The sequence below is a fragment of the Erpetoichthys calabaricus genome, chromosome 1, assembly GCF_900747795.2.
Source record: "Erpetoichthys calabaricus chromosome 1, fErpCal1.3, whole genome shotgun sequence".
NCBI lineage: Eukaryota > Metazoa > Chordata > Cladistia > Polypteriformes > Polypteridae > Erpetoichthys > Erpetoichthys calabaricus.
In genome coordinates this window covers 88,675,106-88,697,455 of record NC_041394.2, presented here as the reverse complement: position 1 = coordinate 88,697,455, position 22,350 = coordinate 88,675,106, and the positions used below count along the sequence as shown (strand labels likewise).

The following is a 22,350-nucleotide window of genomic DNA, read 5'->3' as shown; positions in this document are numbered from 1 at the left end:
AAACCACCAATACTGCCAAAGAGGTGTGGGCGGATCTGAAGGCGGGATAACTGAATCAAATTCGACTACAGCAAATCATATTGTGCTAATTCAGAACTTCGACGAATAAGATTGTTATTCTATGACCATCAAACTCACCTGCCCAATTATCAACAGAAGTTGTCTATTGAAGTGTAACTTTAAGCAAAAGTTTCACAGTTCGTGATCCCTACCTCTTTGAGATTCCGCCTTATAGTTTCCTCTTAAATAACCTGCCGTTAATATTAACCAAGCGACGAAACTGCATTAAACGAAAGGAGACAAAAAAAGAAGCTGCGGCGATGAAACTCGAATAGACAAAAGAAGACGCGACGAAACTATTTTTGACAATGAAAGTAAGTGTGCTTCGAACTGAAAACGTTTGGAATTTGCAGTGTTTTCGTTTAACTTTGTTTTGCATGGTTATGTTTGTACCGTGAACCTTTACGTTTCTATTAGTAATTTCGCTGTAGTAATTGATTTATATTCAGTGCTTGAAGTGAACCGGCACTCAGCGGTACCGGCAATTCTTCAAATTCCACAAGGCAAATTCCACGAGAACTCCATGACTGCATGGAAAACGAAAAAAAAAAAACTTCTTCAAGCATCTTGGAAACGCTTGATCAGTTATTCTGTCGTGAAGCAGGCTTTTGACAAAGTTCAGATTGACTACAGTGGTGCACGATATTACCTTTTTTTTCTTTTCTGTTTAGTCCCTTATGTTGGAGTAATGTGTCTAAATTGTAATACCAAATAATCTGCGATGTTTTTGTACCGTCAATTTTAATAGAATTTCTTGGTAGTTTTGTGCAGATGATGCCGTCCATTTCTAAATTGTTACTTTCCTGTATTGGGCAGTGTGCCACTTAATTGTATTTGACTCAGACTGACAGTCGCGATGTTCACAGAGCCTTTTCAATTTAATTACTAGTGACATATTTTTTTCCTTTCAGCCAGCTTGCTACAAGAATATCTTCTGGACATTGAATGTTAATGAAAAATCAGGTAAATTGCAAACGACCATTTCTTAAACCTGTAATTCACTTGTAGTGTTTGACTTTCACGTCTTTTTTTCTTTTCCTAGGACATCCCTACTGGTTCAGTAGACTGTGGAACAGACACGTTGATGGTATTTTGAATATTAACTGTAAGCTTTATGTAACTTTACATTTGTGTTTAGATTGTGTATGATTTCAGTACTTTTTCTCTTCCAGTATGCTTTCTGGCCATGAAGGAACCCTTTAATTTTACTGTCAGTCTTTTAAAGATGCTGATTATATATATATATATATATATTTTCTTCATGTGGCATACCTTTAATTGTGGCATTCATTTAACGTGCCCTCCACTATAAATGACACCCCTTATAAAAATGTTAATTTTGAAAATATTCATTTCTTGACGAGGGCTTTGTTTTTCTTTGAATTAAATTGTTTCAATTAAAAGTCAGATGTTTCTAATTTTTTCAGTGCTAGATGACATTTCTTCAGCAAACAGGGATTTTTTTTCTAACCCTTTTTACTAATTTTTACAGTGGGTGCCAATAATAATGGAGGGCACTCTGTATATCCTTTTTATTTTAGGATGACATGCCTTTGATTTGCATATTACAGTACTTTAGGTAGTGACCAGATGTATTCATAATACTCTGAAATAATTGATGTATTCTAAAAAACTATTGAGACAACCATTAACAAGAGTTTTTGTCATGATCCATAGAATAATTCTCACAGTTTGAGCTCTATTCCAAAGTGTCCACTTTTATGAGAAAACTGGAGTGTTCAGACAAAAACCAGATAGCTTGCACAAGACAAATACTACATACAGTATGACAATTTGATGTATTTGTGTGTCCACAGTGGCTGTGTGGCTGCAGAAGGGCAGCTGACTCAAGAACAAGGGGCTCGGGTTTGAGGCTGCAGAGATCAGCAGGGCCTCCAGGAGGACTCAACATGAATAAAAACTGTTGGAGTTCATCATAAAGGGCCATGGAGCAGATGATCTCTTGCTGGTAACTTAGATCAAGTTTTACTTGTTAGCTCTTTGCTACTAGATAGTTTAGATATGATGACTTTATAGCATCAAACTCTTGTATTTGCTTGTCCAACAGGCTGTTGTATCTGAAAAGGTGTCATCCAAATGGTTTAAAAATTGATGATGATCCTATAGGTCACTGGGTAATGACCTATATACAGTAGAAGATAAGGAGCTGACAGATGGCCTCTACAACTACCTGATGAAGTGCTGTCAAGAGCTGTAGGTACTTTTGAAAAGAGTAGTGATGCCAGAGGCTCATTTGACTTCCGTGAATCTCTGAGTACTGAGAGTGTCTCTGAGTAAGAAGCAGAAGGTCTGTTCATTGATGGACCAGCAAACGGTGAGTGGGATGTCATGTGGTGTTGGGGGGTAGATGGTCCTTTTTCTTTTCTCAGCACCATTATTCTGTTAATCAGAATACCATTTTACTTGTAGTGAATTTAGACAAGAATATAAACTAAATACATATACATGTAAATATATATTTGAAGTAATTTTAAAATGCACATTAATGCACTTGTAGTATTAGTAAAAGTAATTTATTTATTTTTTATTTTTTTTTAAGCAAGTGAAGAGTTTGACAAACTTGTGCTTCAACTGTTGGAGTACCAAAGATAGACAGCATCACTAAGGCTTTTCAACTTGGGATTCCATCTCAACCCCTCCTCTAATAAACATGTCACTTGCTTTATTTGTCTTTGGCATTTTTTTATTTGAGTGTTAAACTGACTGTGCATCATAGAGTTGTGTATATTTGATTTAACTATTGATGTAAATAATAAAGGACACTTTGTTGATTAAGTTCTGTATATTTGAAATTGTGTATATCTGTTTTGTCCAATTAATGCCATCTGCATTTTTCTTTAATTTTTAGGACTGCATTGTACAGTTTTATTACTTTTTTGAACATTACAAGCAAACATGTCTATCCCCATTACATATTATTTATACATAATATATAGAAGTGGGCGTGCTTCAGTATATTCCCCGATCAGTCTGTTTGTTAGAATGCACAGAGATTACTTTCTTTCAGTTCAACTGACCCATCATTATTGTTTTTAATTGTAAATATTTCTTGAAATGGCTGTGCAATTTGTACTGAATAATTTTTATTTTTGGTACTGACAATACTGAGTTTTAATTTCCATCCATCCATCCATTGTCTCCCGCTTATCCGAGGTCGGGTCGCGGGGGGCAGCAGCTTGAGCAGAGATGCCCAGACTTCCCTCTCCCCGGCCACTTCTTCTAGCTCTTCCGGGAGAATCCCAAGGCGTTCCCAGGCCAGTCGAGAGACATAGTCCCTCCAGCGTGTCCTGGGTCTTCCCCGGGGCCTCCTCCCGGTTGGACGTGCCCGGAACACCTCACCAGGGAGGCGTCCAGGAGGCATCCTGATCAGATGCCCGAGCCACCTCATCTGACTCCTCTCGATGCGGAGGAGCAGCGGCTCTACTCTGAGCCCCTCCCGGATGACTGAGCTTCTCACCCAATCAACTCGCGTATTAACACAACTAGAACTGATAGATTTGAGCAGAGCCTTCACTTGTATCAACACAGTCTATAAATGGCATACTGGTACTCGCTGGTAATCCCACAGGATAAAACATCTTGGAAACTGAGAATCCTGATCAAGACTTTTCTGTTCACTTACAAACCTAGTCTATAACAATAAGTCTTATCTTTATTTAGGAGTCACATTTTCAATAAAACTTGCATTGTCTTATATGTAAAGGCTGCAATTTCAGTTTAGGAACAAAATTAATGGAAAAGGATTGTATACTCTTGATAAATGGGGAGTCAAAACTTGTGAAGCTCGGCATTCTAAAACCAAAACTCACAGCCAGAACCTTGTTATTCTAAGGTCTTGACATTAAGTGTATGTCTGTGATCTTTATATATAAAACTGCTTAAAAAAATTAAAGGAACACTTTGAAAACACGAGATCGCAATGGGGGAAAAATCCTGCTGGATATCTATAGTGATATGGTATTGTGTGAGGAACGAAAGGATGGAAATGAAAATGGTCAACCAAAAGAGAAGGCTGAGTTTAAAGACACCCTGAAAATCAAAGGGGGAAAAAATGATGCAGCAGGCAGGCAGACGAGTCCATTTTGCCAAAATTTCATTGCAGCAACTCCAAATTGTACTCAGTAGATGGTATGGGCCCCACATGCTTGTATGCATGCCTGACAATGTCCTAATGAGACGGATGGTGTCCTGGGGGATCTCCTCCCAGATCTGGACCAGGGCATCACTGAGCTGCTGGATAGGCTGAGGTGCAATCTGGTGACATCAGAAGGACTGAAACAATGTCCTACCCAGAGCTGTTCTATTGGATTGAGTTCAGGCGAGTGAGCATGGGGGCCAGTCAATGGTATCAATTCCTTCATCCTCTCACCACATGAGGCCCGGGCATTGTCGTGCACCAGGAGGAACCAGCATAGGGCCTGACAATAGGTCCAAGGATTTCATCCCAAAACCTAACAGCAGTCAAGGTGCCATTGTCTAGTTTGCAGAGGTCTGTGCCTCCCTTCATGGATATGCCTCCCCAGACCATCACTGACCCACCACCAAACTGGTCATGCTGAACGATGTGACAGACCACATAATGTTCTCCATGGCTTCTCCAGACTCTTTCACATATGTCACACGTGCTCAGGGTGAACCTGCTCTCATCTGTGAAAAGCACAGGGTGCCAGTTCTGGTATTCTATGGCAAATGCCAATCGAGCTCCACGGTGCCAGGCAGTGAGCACAGGGCCCACTAGAGGATGTCGGGCCTCAGTCCACCCTCATGAAGTCTGTCTCTGACCAAACAATCAGAAACATTCACACCAGTGGCCTGCTGGAGGTCATTTTGTAGGGCTCTGGCAGTGCTCATCCTGTTCCTCTTTACCCAAAGTAACAGATACCAGTGGGTCCTGCTGATGGGTTAAGGACCTTCTATGAGGGGCCCTGTCCAGCTCTCCTAGAGTAACTGCCTGTCTGTCTCCTGGAATCTCCTCCATGCCCATGAGACTGTGCTGGGAGACACAGCAAACCTTCTGACAATGGTACGTGGTATTGATGTGCCATCCTGGAGAAGTTGGACTACCTGTGCCAGCTCTGTAGGGTCCAGGTATGGCCTCATGCTACCAGTAGTGACACTGACCATAGCCAAATGCAAAATGAGTGACAAAACAGATGAGGGAAAAATGTCAGTGGCCCCCCTCCACCTGTTAAACCATTCTTTCCTGTTTCGGGGGTCATCTCATTGTTGCCCCTCTAGTGCACCAAAGCAGCTGAAACTGATGAACAAGCCCCTCTGCTACTTAACTGACCAGATCAATAGCCCAGAAGTTTCATTGACTTGATACTATACTCATTGAAAAGGGTTCCTTTAATTTTTTTGAGCAGTATATAAATATATCCTATAGAAAACTACATTGATGTAAACCAGTTTTTCAGTATAAACCTATGACAAATAAGAAAAAAAATGCTTTATCAGAAATATCATTGCCAAAATAAATTCCCAGCTGTTCAGATTGAATTATTTAATGGTTAAGACTAGACAGCCTCTATGTAGTGTATGGTAAAATGTCCAGTAAAGTGAAGTCGTTTACAGCTGTACAGGTTGTTATGTCAGGGCCACAGGGGTCAGTTCTACTGGAGTATACCCACTCAGTCCTCTTAATATGCTGTTTGTTTGGATAGTCATATAGGATTATGTCCAGCTGAAATATCTGCCATCTCTATCTTGTTAACAGTTGTGATACTGAAGCACATCAGTGCCTGCTGTACAGTTGGCCTCCTCCAATCTTAGAGACACTAAAGACAGGCTGATGTGTTTAGCACACCACTAGGACCTGATGGAGTCAAATGGGATGCGATATGAACAAACATCTGTCATGTTTTTATCTCTAAATGTAACTTTTGCATAAGTAATATGTATTATAATAAACATATATTTCATGATCTTAAAGAGGTATTTAAAATCCCAAAAGTAATAAAGATCCAATTAAGTCAAATAATTGAATACCCTGATTAACAGGTGCACAGTCACTAATATTGCAAAATGATTACTCTTTTTAAGGCATATTTGCTCTTCACAGATCGTTTAACATAGTAAATCATTATAAAAATAATAATTGAAATGTGACCATTAGCACTGTGATAACTGTGTTTTTTACGTTTAACATTGAAAACATGTAGAGACAGCCAATAGTCACAATTTTACTGCCAGCTTTCTTAACGTTGTCTATTCCCTCATACATGAAAGTGAGAGTGTCAAGTACAGTATTCGATTTGTAATATTCTGTTATCATAATACAGCTAAAAAAACAAACTTGAATACGAGATCCACAGGCAAGAAACTCACTAGAGCTGCTGGTATGTTGAGAACAGAAATGAAGACCGCAGAATATTTGACACACATTAGCGAACAAAGAACAGAGGCTGATCTGCAGGCAAAAGGGACTACAATGGAATATTAGGAATACTTAAATAAATAAATAGTAATGAAAGTAATAAAACACATTTTAGGGTTGTGTATTATAGAAGTACAGATTTAACTCTGACAGTTTATTCAACGTTTAAAATTGTAATACGTTTATGGCCTGTCTTTAAGGTGACTTGTTAAATGTAGGCGACTATTTCATTTGGACATTTGAGTAAACAACAACAGTTATAATCTGACTGACTCAATCAAGTAGAGCCCACACTTAAGTCTACGTCAATCCATAAAAATTAGGCGGACACAAATTTGTATTATTATGTTCATTTAAATTTTCTTCAGACGTTGTTTAGTAACGATAAATATGTCATATCTAAACTTTTATTATCATTATTTTTTCAGAACCGCAAATCATAAATGACGGTGGTAAAAATACACTGCAGTCTTAATAATGCACTCGACAGAGTGCTATAGTGTAAGATATTGACACTAGTAGACTATCGTCGCAGATGTATTTTACGAATATACACTCCGCCTCTTAGTCACTTTATCTTGAGTGTCCACCTTTAGAAATTATCTTACACGTCCACCTTTAGAAATTACTCCCACCTTTCTTTTTACGTATCCATAAGGTAATTGGCTAAAGTGGAACATGAATGACAAATAACACCGATTGGCGATTTGTTCAATAAAAAGGTGATTGGCCGCGACGTTTAAATTTACGATTGGCTGATCAGTGCCTGACGTACGCAAATTTAATATATGATTGGCTGAAGTCGAAAATGATGTTCACGCCCATTTTACTCCGGTCTGCAGTAATATCTACTTGGAGGAGGTTGGCGGTTGCGACGCCATTTTGTTAGAAAGACGCGTCAGTTTTTAGTTAGGTAAGTAATGGTTGCTGTTCAATTCTAATAACTTCGTTATATTCCGAGGGAGTAGTGAAGTTCCACTGTGGCGTGTTAGCTTTTAATTTTAAATGAAACGTTTTTTTTCCTTTCCCGACTTAGTTTGTTCCTAGGCTAATCACTATTTGCAAAGAAAACATTTCGCGTCATGTTTTGTGGCCTAAACACGCTTTTCGGGAGTCTGTATGTATTAGGCCATAATTTACTGTCTAAAGATAAAGAAATGGAAGCAAGGGAATGGAGCATCTGTTACGTCTTTTTAAACTCCAAAATAAGGCAGCTTTATACTTGTGTAGTATTGTTTCTTTCTGTATTTTACTGTAATTCAACGTATTTTATTATGTATTTAAAATCCAGTTTAACAACATAGCAATTCAGTTTATCTATTCAATACATTTGTAACATGTTCCGCAATGGAGTGCGAGTGAAAGCTTTCTTGGACACTTTAGACAGCAGGTTGGCGGAAACGACTTATCAAACGGAGTTTTTTCCACGTAGAGGCATATGTTTGTATGTTTAACTGTTATTAATTGAAATGGGTTATCGGCAGTTTAGATTTTACAAAGCGAGCCAATGTGACAGCGAAATTGTCTTCTTCGTGTGGAGTAAATGAAACAATTGCTCCTTCGTAAATCGTAAAACCTGTGTGGTTTGTTTCGTAATCCATACGTCTGCAACGTCTCGACATTTTGTTTGGCCAATATTATAAAAGTACAATACAAACAACAATAGCTGGCAATACATAAACATTGTAGTGCACATTTGGTGGTACAACAGATCACAGTTGTTTTCGAAGTCGTTGCCTTTTGGTGAAGACCGATGTGAAATAAGTCCTTCCGCCTTAGATTGCTGTACAAGGTTAATGAAGTAATTTACGTCCATTTTTCAACTAGACGGAGTAGTGAATATTGCTGTAATGATGTATTGAGAGCTAAAGGCGATCAAACCTTTAGCTTTTTAAGTCAAGATACGTTATGGTTCCAGATTAGTGTACGTAATTTCCCTTAATTTAAAAGGGAAAGAGACTACTGTATCGCCTTGAGGTTTCCGCGTCCTTGTGTCTTACTCCAGTGGCGGTTGGTTGATTTGTGATTGACGTTTAGGTGTACTCCCCATGTGCACGTGGGTTTACCTTTAGAGATTCAGTTTTTTCTCCACACACCACAAGATGTGCTAAATTAGAAATACCAAATTGGCCCAAGGTGTATGAGAGGGCCCTGCGATGGACTGGAGCACTGTTAGAACTGCCAGAATTAGTTACGCTGCGTAACCCTACCTGCCACTGTGTTTGAATTCAGATGGCAAAAAATGTGTTAAGCGTCTGCTTTCACAAAGTTAGGAGAAAATGGTCAGCTTAAGGAGTATACAAATATGTGGGTTCCATTAACACAGTTACAAAAGAGTGGAAGTGTGTAACACGTTTACAATTTGATAATGCAGTGCACAGACAGAAACACAGATCTGGATTCCACAAATGCCAATTTAGTTTCCAGACGTCAAAAATTAATTTATCTAAAGAAATTCTTTGACTGGCTTGCAATTTGACTACGTTTTAATTTTTCACTTGTATCTTTTCCTAGTTAGCTTTTTAATATGTAATAGGTATTAAAGCTTCAAAGTTGAATAACAGTTCATAAATTTTGAAATTATTAAAATCGAGCTGCAATTAGAATTTTTTTGTATAAAATAGAATATCTAAACTTACGCCATGTTTGTTTCTTAATTTGAATTTGAATTTTTTAAAATATACCTGCTAAAACCATGTAATATAATAAGTACAACATGGTTTTATCTTGTTTAAAGTTCTACAGAAAGATTGATTCCACATTACTGTACTTTCAGAGTGAAAGGAGTGGATATTTTGGATACTACAGTTTTGCAAATGTATGTTTTTAAAGAAAATGTAAACTATAGCATTACACAGTCAGATTGAAAATGCCATTCTATCCAATATTACACAATTTTCTCAGAGGCAAGAATGATTTACTCTCCCAAGTAACTTTAATATGCATGTTTGAGTTTGGGAAAAACACGTTTCTGTCAGACATTGCTTCTTGTTCACACCAAAGCAATAAAAAATGCTGTAGTTTAAAAAATAAAATAAAATAAAAAAAAAAGTAGTAAAGGCAAAAAAGCCCATTAAGTGGTTATTTCCTCTCAAATATGAGCTAACAGACTTAATTTTATTTTTGTTTAACTGAGGAAGGGTATTGTGTCAAAACTAAGACAATCACAGAATACTTTATCAATGTTATCTCAATTATTTCACTAATAGCTGCCATTTTAAAAGGTCATCATTTGAAATTTGCCACTTAGACGCATGTGTTTTCCATGTCATGTAAAGCAGGGCTGTCAACTTAGCCAAAAAGTTTGGTCTAATTATGCATGTAAAAATATGTATATATTCAAATGTAGGCTGAAAATACAGAGTGCATATTTGTACTGTATGTGATATTTTTTCACATTTTGCAAATGTGATTTACATAGTTTAAGTCTACTGAAGTCAAGGCAAATGCCAATAAAAAAAAAAATCTAAACATTAAACTATGTCAGAAATTGTGACCTTCACTATAAGGGAACCACCAGAACCCTTGACTGAAGCAGACAAGCATTTAAGTATTTAGACTTGGGTCAAGGATGACTTGTCTGACATTGTGACCTGTTCCCCTTTTGGCCGTAGATTATTTGTGTTATTAGTTACAGAAGTGTATTCATATATGCATTAAGGGATATGTGTATAATAACTTGCTCATAGTAGCCACAAAGCCTCCCATTGTATCCTCTATGAGGTTGTTGTTAGATGGTGCAGAGCAGAGTTGCTTGTTTTTTCTTGTATTTTGGATTGATGTACAAGAAATTTCACCCACTCTTGTGTTGTGGTCACTTTGACAGCTGTGCTAATCTTCCCTTGTCACGGGGAGCAGTTTTCATCTCAAAACATGATTCCCAAACTAACATCCCTCTCACAAAGTTGCTAAGCTGTTATGCAAGCCCGCATAATAAGAAATGGGATGTGTCCAATAATTTTAAATACAAACTCTTACTTGATTAAATACTAATTGCTTAAATATCACACAGGTTGAAGCTACGTCATAATTATACCTTTTGACTATCGATTAGGCATCAGTACCAAAGTGTTATTTGATTTTGGCCAGTTAGTCACAGTCCTGTAAGGTGCATCCATTTACAAAGTCTGTATATTTTTGCATACATATGACAGTTAAATTTGTGAAGAATTCTGTGAAAATGGGTCAAGACTACCCATTCCATGAGTAATGGTTACTGACTGAATTTTTGTTAAAAAATACCTTTTAAGTACATTAAATATTTGACAGCTGCCGTTGTTTTTACAGGGTGTCACCATGGTTAAACTCTTTGTTGGAAACCTGGCACAAGCCACAACATCTGATGACCTCAGGTCCCTTTTCTCTCAATATGGGAGAGTGACTGAATGTGATATTGTCAAAAACTTTGGCTTTGTTCATATGGAGGATAAGGAGAGTGCAGAGGAGGCCATCCGCAATTTGCACAAATATGAGCTGAATGGCCAGCCCATGAATGTTGAGATTGGCCTCAGCAAAGCCAAAGCAGCCACAAAGTTGCATGTGGGCAACATCAGCAGCAGCTGTACTAACCAAGAGCTACGAGACAAGTTTGAAGAATATGGACCTGTGGTAGAATGTGATATTGTGAGACATTATGCTTTTGTGCACATGGAAAAGCCAGATGACGCCATGGAGGCAATCAAAGGACTTCACAACACAGTTTTTCAAGGTGAAATAATAGCATTATCCTGAATTTTTTTTTTTTGTTTGCATAAGAATTAAGCAGGTAACATTTTTGCATGTTGCATTCATGAATTCCAAAAAGTATGCAGTACATCATAACAGCTTACAAAAGGGCAACCTTTTACACACAGGTAAGTTTGGTTTTATCAGGTGTGAGTTACAGTACACTTATGCAATCTTTTTATCCCCGTTTTAATATGTACTGTCTAATTCAGGGGTGCCCATTTAATGAAGCTGTGGTGCATGCCATTAAGACGGCAAAGTTTACATCTTTAACAGTGCCTTCTCCGGTTTAGCTAAACATTATCCATTTGTTTTCCTCTAATAAGGAAAGTAAGTTGTTGTTCAAGATTTGAAGTTGTCTTGCATAGATATTTCTAATTTTGCTGTGGGCTTGCGCTATTTCCTGCCTCTTTATTATTAACGCAGGATGGCAGAACAGGTAAAGAATAAATAACTGCAGAGTATATGTGATGCTTTATTAGTAAAGGATCAGTATTTTTATTGAGGTAACTTGCATAATTTACTACAGTATGGTCCAAAGCAAATGTTTTGCGTCTTTTTCTTTTTAAGGAAAACTGATGAGCGTGCAACTTTCAACCAGCCGTCTTCGAACCGCACCGGGAATGGGAGAGAAGACGGGTTGTTACGTGTGCGGGAAAGAGGGCCACTGGTCAAAAGAGTGCCCTACGTCTAAAAATGGCTCATATTCTGAAGGTCCCATGCGCCCTGAGGGCAGTGGGTTTGGTGGTGTGAGGTATAATGCTGGTGGAGGCAGGGGTTTCGGCAGAGATCTTTCTTGTGGCCCAGGCTTCAGTGGTGGTTCAAGCTACAACGGTGGTCCAGGGCTAGGCATGGGCATGGGCATGGGCTTTGGTAGTGGCCCTGTTATGAACAGGGGTATGGGCTATAACAGTCCCGTTGGATATGGACGAAGTTCACCCTATGATGGCAATGGTAGTTTCAATGTCAGCAAGGGGTTTAGTGTACAGATGGGGTATGGAAGCCCCAGCATCAAAGGATACACAGAGTCTCCTTCTGGATTAGAAGATCGAAACCAGTCAAATGTAATTGATTTTTATGAGAAGTATAGGGCCCGTCCCTATGGGATTACCTCATTTGAGGAAAGAAAAGCAAGTTCTCTCCCCTCTTCTGCCCAATCCTCTTCTCTGATGAGAGAACGCCTATCATCACCTGCCCTTGACCCATTTGATCGTCGACCTCTGCCAACACCAGCAGTACCACCAGCTTCGTGCTACACTCGAGATCGCAGTCCTGTGCGCAGGGCTGCCCCCATGGCTGAGGGTTATGCGTACGAACGTTCTCGTCTGTCCCCAGCGTCCACCCTCAACAGAAGCACGCAGTTTGACATGACGCGATCAAGGGACCTCCACGCGGATCGTCCACACTTCGGTTATTAAACAAAAATACCACATTTACATAAAGGTGAGAGCCAAAAATAAACTTAAACTGTTGAATGTACATGGAGCCAGAATTGTAGAAATAACATAACAAGCTTGAGTGGGCATGGGTGGTGGTTGTTGAGGTGGGGAGAATGTGGGTGGCAAATTTTGATTAAACGAGTATATTTGGAAGATCAAAATTTCCAAGTTGCACCTGTTTTTGCTGAAGATATAACACTACATGCGCATTATATTCGGGTACGGGTAAAGTTGAATCAATGCTTAAAACGGTTCATAGTCTGACACACCGTTGGGTCCTGTAAACCGCTGATACGTTTTGATTTGCTCTCTTTTCAGGTTTATATATACCGCGGGAAGAGATCTTCGTGTCTCCTGGTGCACATGGCGCAAAAACATGCGGATCGCGTTATGTCTGTGATGCTAACGGGATGAACAGTAGCGCGGACTTAACTTGTGGGTTTTAAACCACCTAATAGTCTCGATTTTGTGCTCCCCCACCCCTCCTTTTTTAATATTTGACCAATTTTTGTCTTGTGTATTTAAAATTTTAAAAGTCTGTATATACAGTCAATTTTGTCGGATAATTACTGTTGGTGTTTTTTACTTTTACATTGTTACAGATAGGATGAAATACACAAAACCTACCAGGTTCCCACTTTGTTTGTTAGCCCAGTCCCTCCATCCCTACCTCAGGCTGACAAGATCCTCATAAACCCCTAGGCTCTAGTGTTTAGTCTCTTGAATAAGAGGACGTTTTTGCCCATACTGGTGTTTACACACTTGAAAGATAGCGGGCAAAGTGTTTTCATCTACCAGCTTAGTGTGTGCTGGCATCAACATATTTTTTCATGTTGCTGAAAATAACTTCATCCCACGTATGTTGTGTTTCACAACAGGGTAATGATGGAAGGTTTTTTTTTTTTTTTTTTTTTTTTTTTTTTTGGATGAGATTTGAGCTTTTTTATTATAAATATATAACTCTTGTTGTTTTTATTCCTTGGAATTGATTACATTGCCTCGAAAGAGAAAATTCAGACAGATCTTGGTCTGTTTATTTTTTTTTCTCCTCTTTCCCACCTAAAGTGTTCTTTAAATTGAAAGTAAAGGATGTGTTGTGCAGTGCACAGTATTGGAGAGTAATATAATAGTATAACACTTGATAACCTCCAAGTTTGACTACTATTAAAAAGAATAGCTTTGAAAATTTTCTGTTCCTCTTTTATGTACCTTTATCCTTTTTAAAAATAAAGTTGTTGTGGAAAATACATTTTTAATGTGGTTGTCTTGATTTGTTTGCTTTAAGAAGACTTGAAGTGTGCAATTATCCATTTTTACTCACATACCCACACTTGATTTTTAGAGGGCCAGTTAATTGTGGGTAGAGAACACATGTGAAGAAAACTGGATCACCTGGTGAAAGAATCGTACCGACATGGAGAGAGTGTGCAAATTTCATATAGATGGTGACTAGGCTATGATTGACATTTTTTTTGTTTTTTTTTTTTTTTTTTACCTTCACAAATTTCATAATTGAGAATTTCTGATTTTAATTTTTCTTCATGTTACAACATTTTATTATTTAAGTACACTTGCCGCCTAATTTGTTTCTCTTTAAATAAATTCTTAAATGTTTTACAGAAGAAACACCGCCTCATGAGACGTGTTGAGCATTGGTGTGTGGTACAGTACAATGGTATAAGCCTATACATAACAGATTCACACTGTTATAGTTAAGGGTTTTTTTTGTTTGTTTGTTTTTTTTTTTTTTTACATTATTCCTGTGTTCTGATATTCATTTCGATTCTCATAAATCACAGGTTTAGTTTGAAGTTGTTCTTAAATGGTACTTTGATGGCTTTCATAGCTTCTTACAAATGACCTATACAGGTAAAGAATTTTTTCATATGTTGATTTGCTGCGTGCAGTTTTGAGAATGCTAAGCTGTTTGGAGAATGATGAAAACGATTGCTTCGTCTCATGCTTGATTCATCCAGACCTCTGACACTATAAAGGAGTAAATATATTCAGTCAATGAACGAGTAGACATCCTTATGTTTTATGTGCTGTAGAAATAGTTAAAATGATGAATACACAAGTAATTGCATAATTTAGAATTACATGTAGTTTTATTCTAACAAAAATTTAAGTTCTTTAATTTAACAGGCAAATGTGGCCAGAGAACGAAATCTGTTACTCATGTTTTATATGCTGAAAGTATTGAAGCAACAGAAATGCACAGTCTGCTAGATTTGCTTATTTGAAAGGAAGATAGGCAGTGCTTTTTGTACAGAAAACTTTCCAGAGATATAGTAAATGTTTTTAAAATAACTTGCATGTGAACATTTAAAAAAAAAAAAAAAAAAAAGTCTTTTCAGTATTGCTACAATCCTTTAATTATAATGGAGATGTTTTAAGTAGTTTTTGCTTCACATTCTTTTCATCAAAGCCTTTTGCATTTGATAAAAAACACAGTTCATAATTTGACACATCAATGTCAAACCAGATTATTATTGGTGGTGTTTGTATATAACCGTTGTGGGTTCAAGTTTGGGCAGTATTTTCAGGTAATGATGATTTAAAATCACAGGTATAGTCTTTGGGAAATAAAAGCACTCGGGCTAAACAAATGTACATGGGTCAGGTAACTTTAAATAAAAAAAAAAAATTATGGGAACACTCGACACCAGTTCATGCGATTTTATAGAGTACTAAAGCCTTGTTTTTAAAATGTGGCATAAAATGTATAAATACACCTGTGTGATGACACGGTAAGGAGAAAGACTGCTGGTATTGGTCTGGGCTACATAAATAATTTTTTCTTCTGAAAATTGTTTTGTCATTTAAGTAGCAAGTCCCTGTCATGTGTAGTATTTAATAATTTGTCTCCAATGTTGTTGAGGATAAATACTTTAATTCCAAATATCTGTATAGTTCTGTAATAATGTACCTACCTTCCTTATCCAGAATAACACCATCAAGGAAAAAGTATGCAAGAAAGATTTAATTTTGCAAAACAAACATTGGAAAAATTCACAATGGGAGAACATAAAGGGGAAAACTAAACGGACAAAAGTACATACTGTAGCCACTCTGGATTATTTATTTATTTATATATAAAACCCCCTTATTTACCAAGTGCAAAGACTCGCCCACTTCAGACTACTGCAGACATTTCTTCAACTCCAACCATTTTCACTGTTGACCATGGCCTCTTTTAATCCCGGAACTTGTGCCATCACCCCAGATAACCTCCTGACAAAATTAATTAGGTAATATAGGCCTTAACACCTTGAGATCAGAGGTAGGTCTGTAAAGTCTCTCACTATATGCCAGAGGTTCCCAAGTGATATGTTTTTTATGTAGACTCTGAGCCGTCTTAAAAGGAAATGCTCCTAAAACCGGAGGAGCTTGTGGTTTAACTTAACTGGATGCAGCTTAGCAAATTATATTAACCCTCCCCAGGGGCCCTCATTTTTAAAAAGAGATGTTCTTACTCCTAGGTTGAGAGAGTTCACTGCCCTCAAGTTGTTTTACTCTCGTGTGAGCTTTATCCTTTGCACAAGGGCATTCAGGGGTACAATAAATTAACCAAGGTCATATTTCCCTGTGCTACTGCACCTATTTTTTGCCCTTGAAGTGTGATCAGTACATGCAATATAAAATTTGTTCATCTATAAAGTGAGGACAGACTTGAATAATAACAGCATAGGAGATCAGAGCAATAACGGTCAAAAACAGGCTAAATTCATAACCAAAATTAACAAGTGCTAAATTAAAATGTGAAATATATACAAGCCAGAAAAAAAAAGGAAAATCCTGATGCCCTAAGTTGGTTTGTCACAAGCTAAACACACCCAAGGATTTGTGTAGTGAATCGAAAAACTTGGCAACACAATAATGTCACGTCACTGCGTTCAGCCACTATGTAATACAGTTGGAGTGCCATTAACAAAATCAATATGCACAAAAAGGTAGCAATGAAAAAATATACATAAAGCAAAAGAAATCCCAAATGCTGTGGAAAATAAAAAATTTCTGCATGTTTTAAAAAAAAAAAAAAAAAATGTCCTTGAGTGGTGCCATTTCTGCTGCAGTGTGTTGGAAACTTGAGTTGACAGCACATGATTCTGTCTCTTTATTAGGGCCTTGTTGGCCCCGGTCCTGTGCCACTCTTTCAGGCCCAGTTTAACAGGCAAACCATAACAAAACATACAGCCAATAGCCATCTGAAATGTAAATGAATACAACCAAAGTAAAACCAGCTAGATATACAGTAAATGTGTATCTAAATGACCAGAAAAGATATTTTTTAATCAAAGTGTCCATAAAAATAAACTTTTTGCTCATCTCTGGTCACCAGCAGGACATGAAAGTATTCACCTCGAATGTTGTTCTCATTGATTGTGTTACTACTCAGCACAACAAACCAGAATCAAAAAATACTGAGGGAAAAACAAAGTATTAACAGATGAGCTGAGAGCAAGCATGCAGACAGTATGCAATTGCTTTTGAGATATCCACAGAACATTGGACAGTATTTTGTTTACTCTAATTAGAACCAAAAGAAAGTTAATATGCCAACATGCATGGATAAAATGCCTAATGTGGAACGGTATTAGTTTATAGTCAAGAAACTAAAGATAAGCTGTGTATATTATGATAAAATAGTAATACAACAGATAGGTAAGGCAAATTTTAGACATCAGTTTTATTCTGTTTTGATGAAGTAAAATTTAATAACTGGTGGAATTAAAAAAAAAAAAAAAAAAAAAAAAAAGGCATTATCCTAATAAAGAACAATGTAAAATGGTAATTTGCCATAAACAATTTCATTAGGACCAAACTCCATTTAAAGTTAATTACATGTGGTTTACGTTACCCTGAACTGGATTAAGTAGGTTTCATTATTATCTTTTTGTTGTGAACATCTCCAGTTACTTTTTGACATTCATTTAAATTCTTTTAAAAATTATAGTAAATGTACTGATTTGACCTTGAATTAGTCTGTTTTTCCTCTAGTGATCCTGTTTGAATCTTTTTTAAATGTTAGTCTCAATTACAGTATTTACAGTAACATTACAAATGGTTGTCTCTTAAGCAGATATTAAGGAATTCTAGTTAAAGGTCTTACATTAAGTGTGCAGTTTAATACTGATATTTAGCTTAAACCTACAGACAGTCATCCATGCATTTCTATTACTAGCTATGTCCATTTCATGGATATCAGTGTTAATTTGTACTGAAGGCATTTGGAACAGGATGGGAGCCAGCACTGGATGAGGCGTCAGTATATTTCAGGGCACACTTATATACACACACACATCTACACTCTGTAATAACACACAAGAAAACATTTCTGTAGCTGAAGGACCACATGCTACTTTTATTTTTGATGCACTATAAACCAAGGAAGAATGCTTAGAATGATTTTAATGAAATTTGAATATAACCAAAATTGTCTAGGTCAGGGGTTATTAAGATCAGTCCTGCGGTATCACTGTGGCTCGGGATTTTCATTCTAATCGGGTTCACAAGTAATGGGTTTAGTCTTGCTTCTAAATTGTTTTGTTTTAATTAATCAAGCTGCTATTTCACAGCTTTTGCCACTTTGTGTCAATAAAGTAATTACAAAATGAATTTGCTAAATTTTTAGGGTAACATAGCAAGCATTTGTTTATGTGATACTGTTTTGTTGTTTTTTTTCTTGCTTTTAAAGATTTTGCTCTTTTTTTCGTGTTCTGATTATTTAAGGCTTTTCTTATTTGAACACAAGTAAATTCTATACTGAAGTAGCTGCTTCCTTTAATATTCATTGTCCATTGCACTTGTGTCTACACTGCTCATCACTAACTGTCAGTATCTGCATATAATTAAAGTAGTAAAGTCCACAGAAAAAGGCAAATTAAAAAGAATGTGGTAAAAGAAAGTTAACATTTAAAGATGTGGTAAAAATGTCTGAATTTTGTTTACATGTAAATACACTAGAACTTATTTCTGAATGCAAAATAAAAGATGAAAAGGCTCCTTAAACAATTTAATCATTCAGAAGTGAAACCAATCCTTGTATTTGTGTAACTGATTAGAATGAAAACCTGCAGCCACCTTGGTACCCCAACGTTTACCTTGGGAAGCCCTTGTCTAGGTGATGCTGTATCCTGTAAGATGCCAATGTTTGATATAAAAATGGATTCAAGCAGATTGAGTATAATAAAGTTGAAAAATTATTCAACACATCATTAGTACAATCTAGTCACGAGTCAAAGTCATCCTATTTGGTATGTGTATGTGTATTGACACTCTAATTAAAGGGTTCTGTTACATATTAATCCACAGAGGTTCCCCAAATTGTGAAATGTCATTATCGTACATGGTGAACCGAGTATGAAATTTAAATAATACTGGATTTTGGCAGCACTTGTTGACAGATCTAATAATTGGTTTAATGTCATGGATATGCTTCTGAACATTGTTTCTTGGGTACCTGCCAAGGATGTCCATGCCCCTGTTATATTGAAGCAGTTCCTTTGGAGTCATCCTTCTAAACATGGGGTGACCACAGTGGTTGCAGGTTTTCATTCCAACAATTTTAATTACTAGCTAATTACTGATTTTAATAGAACAGATGCATTTTGTCATTGTTTTAACTGACATGCCTTTCAAGACTCGGACTCTTTAATTGTTCCTTCTGAACAGCCGCCAAACAACAAAGATGCAAAGTGAGCAAACTAAGTGTCAAATGGAGTTGCTGGAGGACAAATTTTAACTTTTATTTTTTAATTGAAAGCCCGTTCTTGCTATTAGTTAAAGGGTGTTGTGTAATTTAGTTACAATACAATACAACATTTATTTATATAGCACATTTTCATATAAAAAGTAGCTCAAAGTGCTTTACATAATGAAGAAAATAAAAATAAAAGACAAAATAAGAAATTAAAATAAGACAACACTAGTTAACATAGAAAAGGAGTAAGGTCCGATGGCCAGGGTGGACAGATAAAACAACAAAAAACCTCCAGAAGGCTGGAGAAAAAAATAAAATCTGTAGGGGTTCCAGGCCACGAGACCGCCCAGTCCCCTCTGGGCACCTCATATTGCTCTCATTCTGTCACACCAGGCATTTCCAAAACAGTTTTTTTTTTTTTCTGAAAGCATTATCAAAATAATTTGAAGACTAAAAAAAAATCAGTATTTCTCAGACCTTGAGTTTTTCTTTCAAAAAAAGGAAACCATGTTCATGGATCTTAAAAAGCAAGTTGTTAAAAATTAGAGCACGATAAGCATGTTACATTGGCAGCAGTAATTGGTGACCAATTATGAACATGGCAGGAACAAAAACCTGTAGCCACTGCAGGCCTCCAGGATTTGAGTTTGACACCCCTGTACTAATCTATTTGGAGTCCCTGCCTTTCAAAGTGGGGAGTGACATAATTTAAATGGAGAACATCATTTTTTTAGTCTCTTATTTAATGAACACAGAAATGACAATAAAGTAGCTACTCCTGTCATTTGCATCTTTGTCTGTTATTTGTTAACTGACCCTATGAAAAGCTCACTGTGTCTAAACTTCTCATGTAATTAACTAACCTATTCTTACCCTATGTAGTCAATGAAATGTATCCTTTATATATTGGTTTCAATAAACAGGAGTCTATTTTTCATATTCATCTTTTTATTTGTTTTTATTTTATAGTCCTTGAACTCTGTATTACATCCAAATGATGATGACTGAAAAAGAAAGAAAACAGGCATTAAATACTGAAGTAAAGCAGTGATTTCAAGAACATTTCCACCTGTGAAATCACTAGCAGGTAACTGCTTATACAGTATAACAGTGACAATGCAAAACCTCAAGATTTGGAAAATCATATTTTTTTAAATTCACGTAAAAGGTAAATATTTTACTATTCATTAGTGACATAATAAAGATCTACTGTGGGTAATATGAATATGCTTAATTAAAGTAGGAGTACCAATTAAAAATCATGTTGAGTGGGTTTTGTTGTCATATCATCTACAAATACATATAGTGCTACAAAATAGTATTCCCTAGTACCACAGTTCATCATAAGACAGAGCATATTAAAGGGGCAATACATACATATGATGAATAAAGAGCAATATATAAGCATCAGAATATTTTAAGATTTTTAAGTCTGGAGATGGGGGTTCATGGGTTGTAGTTTGACAACAGTAGAGTTAAAAGCGAATGTGATTACAATGTTTAAAAGTGTCTACGTAGTACAAAGAAAGTGTTAAATTATGTCATGGTGGGGATGTAACAACAAAAGGCTGTTGAGGAGTGTAACAGCGTGAGGAAAGTAACAGCTTGAGGCAGTCCAAATGCTACAGTACCTTCTGCCCGAAAGCAGGTCTTGTTTTGGAACAAAAACCAACATCTCCTGCAGGTCTCCATGGAGTGAATTGAGTAGCAAGAGTTTAGTCAGTGCATCACTGCACTGCAATTTGGAGTTTTGATTGTTATATTGTTGGGTGTCACTAGGTGGCACAGCTATTGCATCCATGTGTACATGTGATATCATGGACAACAAGTAAGTTGGTGAAGGCATACCAAGAGTTACTAGCCAGGAGGGCCTGTAGCAGGAATAGGGTTTTCCTGACCCTGAAAGTGGTTGTGGGATTTGCCCTAAAGTGTTTTAGAAAGCATGTTTAAAGCCACCCAGAGTCAGCTGTTGAATAGGGGCAGATACTTAATGGGGATAGAAGATTCCGTGGTTGTGTAGATGGGAGAAAGGGGAAAAAAAAGACAGGTTAGGAAGTGAGTGCCTTGATGGTATATGGAGGTAGGCAAATGGGCAAAGCACTTAACCTGGTACAAGAGGTGCAGTTCCCGTTTAGGTGGGATTAGAGTGAGGTAAGGGTAGGTTGTTTTTCCCCTGTATATTCGTACTTTATCATTCCCTTTTTGTGTCCCCTGTATGGTTTAGATTCAACACACATAATTGTTCTTGATATTGTAATGGATGTGTAAGTTCACTGTACAGACATCACTCACACATACTTCAATAGTTACATTTTTTTTTACCTTTTTTACCACATTATCTATCTGCATAACTGTATAGCTTTCAGAGTTGCTTTTGGCCACAAAAATCTCTTCTATATTGGTGCCAAAAAGGAACCATTTGGTGTTGATGGCAGTCTCCCGGTTATTGAAGATCAAATTAAGAAAAAGTAAACATGACAGGTGGCAAATTTTCTGTTTCTAGCAAGGTGCAGAGAAACTTTTAGCAATTTTACTATATTTGAAATTTGCCTGGATTTGTGATATTTCTGGTATTTATAATGAGGCATAATGATGAATACATTTCTAGATTGTTTTGCAAAGCTTCAGTTTTCCTTGTTTTAACACTGTTTTTAAAGCTTGAGATTTAGCTATTTTGATGCCTCAAAGAAAATGTTAAATACAACAGGCATGGCCATCATTAGATAATCACAAAACAAATAACTGCATACTTAAGTTTTTTTCTTATTTAGTATTATGAGGAAATTACAACTAATTAGTCAAAAAGCAAAAAGAAACAATACTTTGGAGCTATACAGCTTCCAGCACTGAGCCCACAGGCTTCTCATTGTGTATCACAGACAAAACTGTTTATGATGACTTTCCAAAAAGCTAGATTTCCATAGGGAACTGAATCAAAAACAATATCCAGTCATTAACATGCAATACTGACATCTCCGGTGAACGTGTTTTGGAATATGCTTTCCTTCATTGGGAACTGATGTACA

At 36.8% G+C, this 22,350-nt stretch overlaps 1 protein-coding gene across 3 annotated transcripts; it reads left to right on the top strand.

The window, feature by feature from the left end:
• The first annotated feature begins 4 nt into the window (after positions 1-4).
• Positions 5-20,411, top strand: LOC114652844 (RNA-binding protein 4.1-like). 3 transcript variants are annotated; one of them, XM_028803167.2, is made up of 4 exons: positions 5-23; positions 7,319-7,370; positions 10,745-11,165; positions 20,294-20,411. In XM_028803167.2, the coding sequence occupies exons 3-4, from the start codon at positions 10,754-10,756 to the stop codon at positions 20,320-20,322; spliced, it is 441 nt and encodes a 146-aa protein (XP_028659000.1). In that variant the 5' UTR covers positions 5-23; positions 7,319-7,370; positions 10,745-10,753; the 3' UTR covers positions 20,323-20,411. The 3 variants fall into 3 exon arrangements, with proteins under 3 accessions (XP_028659000.1, XP_028658994.1, XP_028658986.1); XM_028803161.2 differs by lacking the exons at positions 5-23; positions 20,294-20,411 and adding exons at positions 11,753-12,625; positions 12,940-13,870; XM_028803153.2 differs by lacking the exons at positions 5-23; positions 20,294-20,411 and adding an exon at positions 11,753-13,870.
• Positions 20,412-22,350: the final 1,939 nt, after the last annotated feature.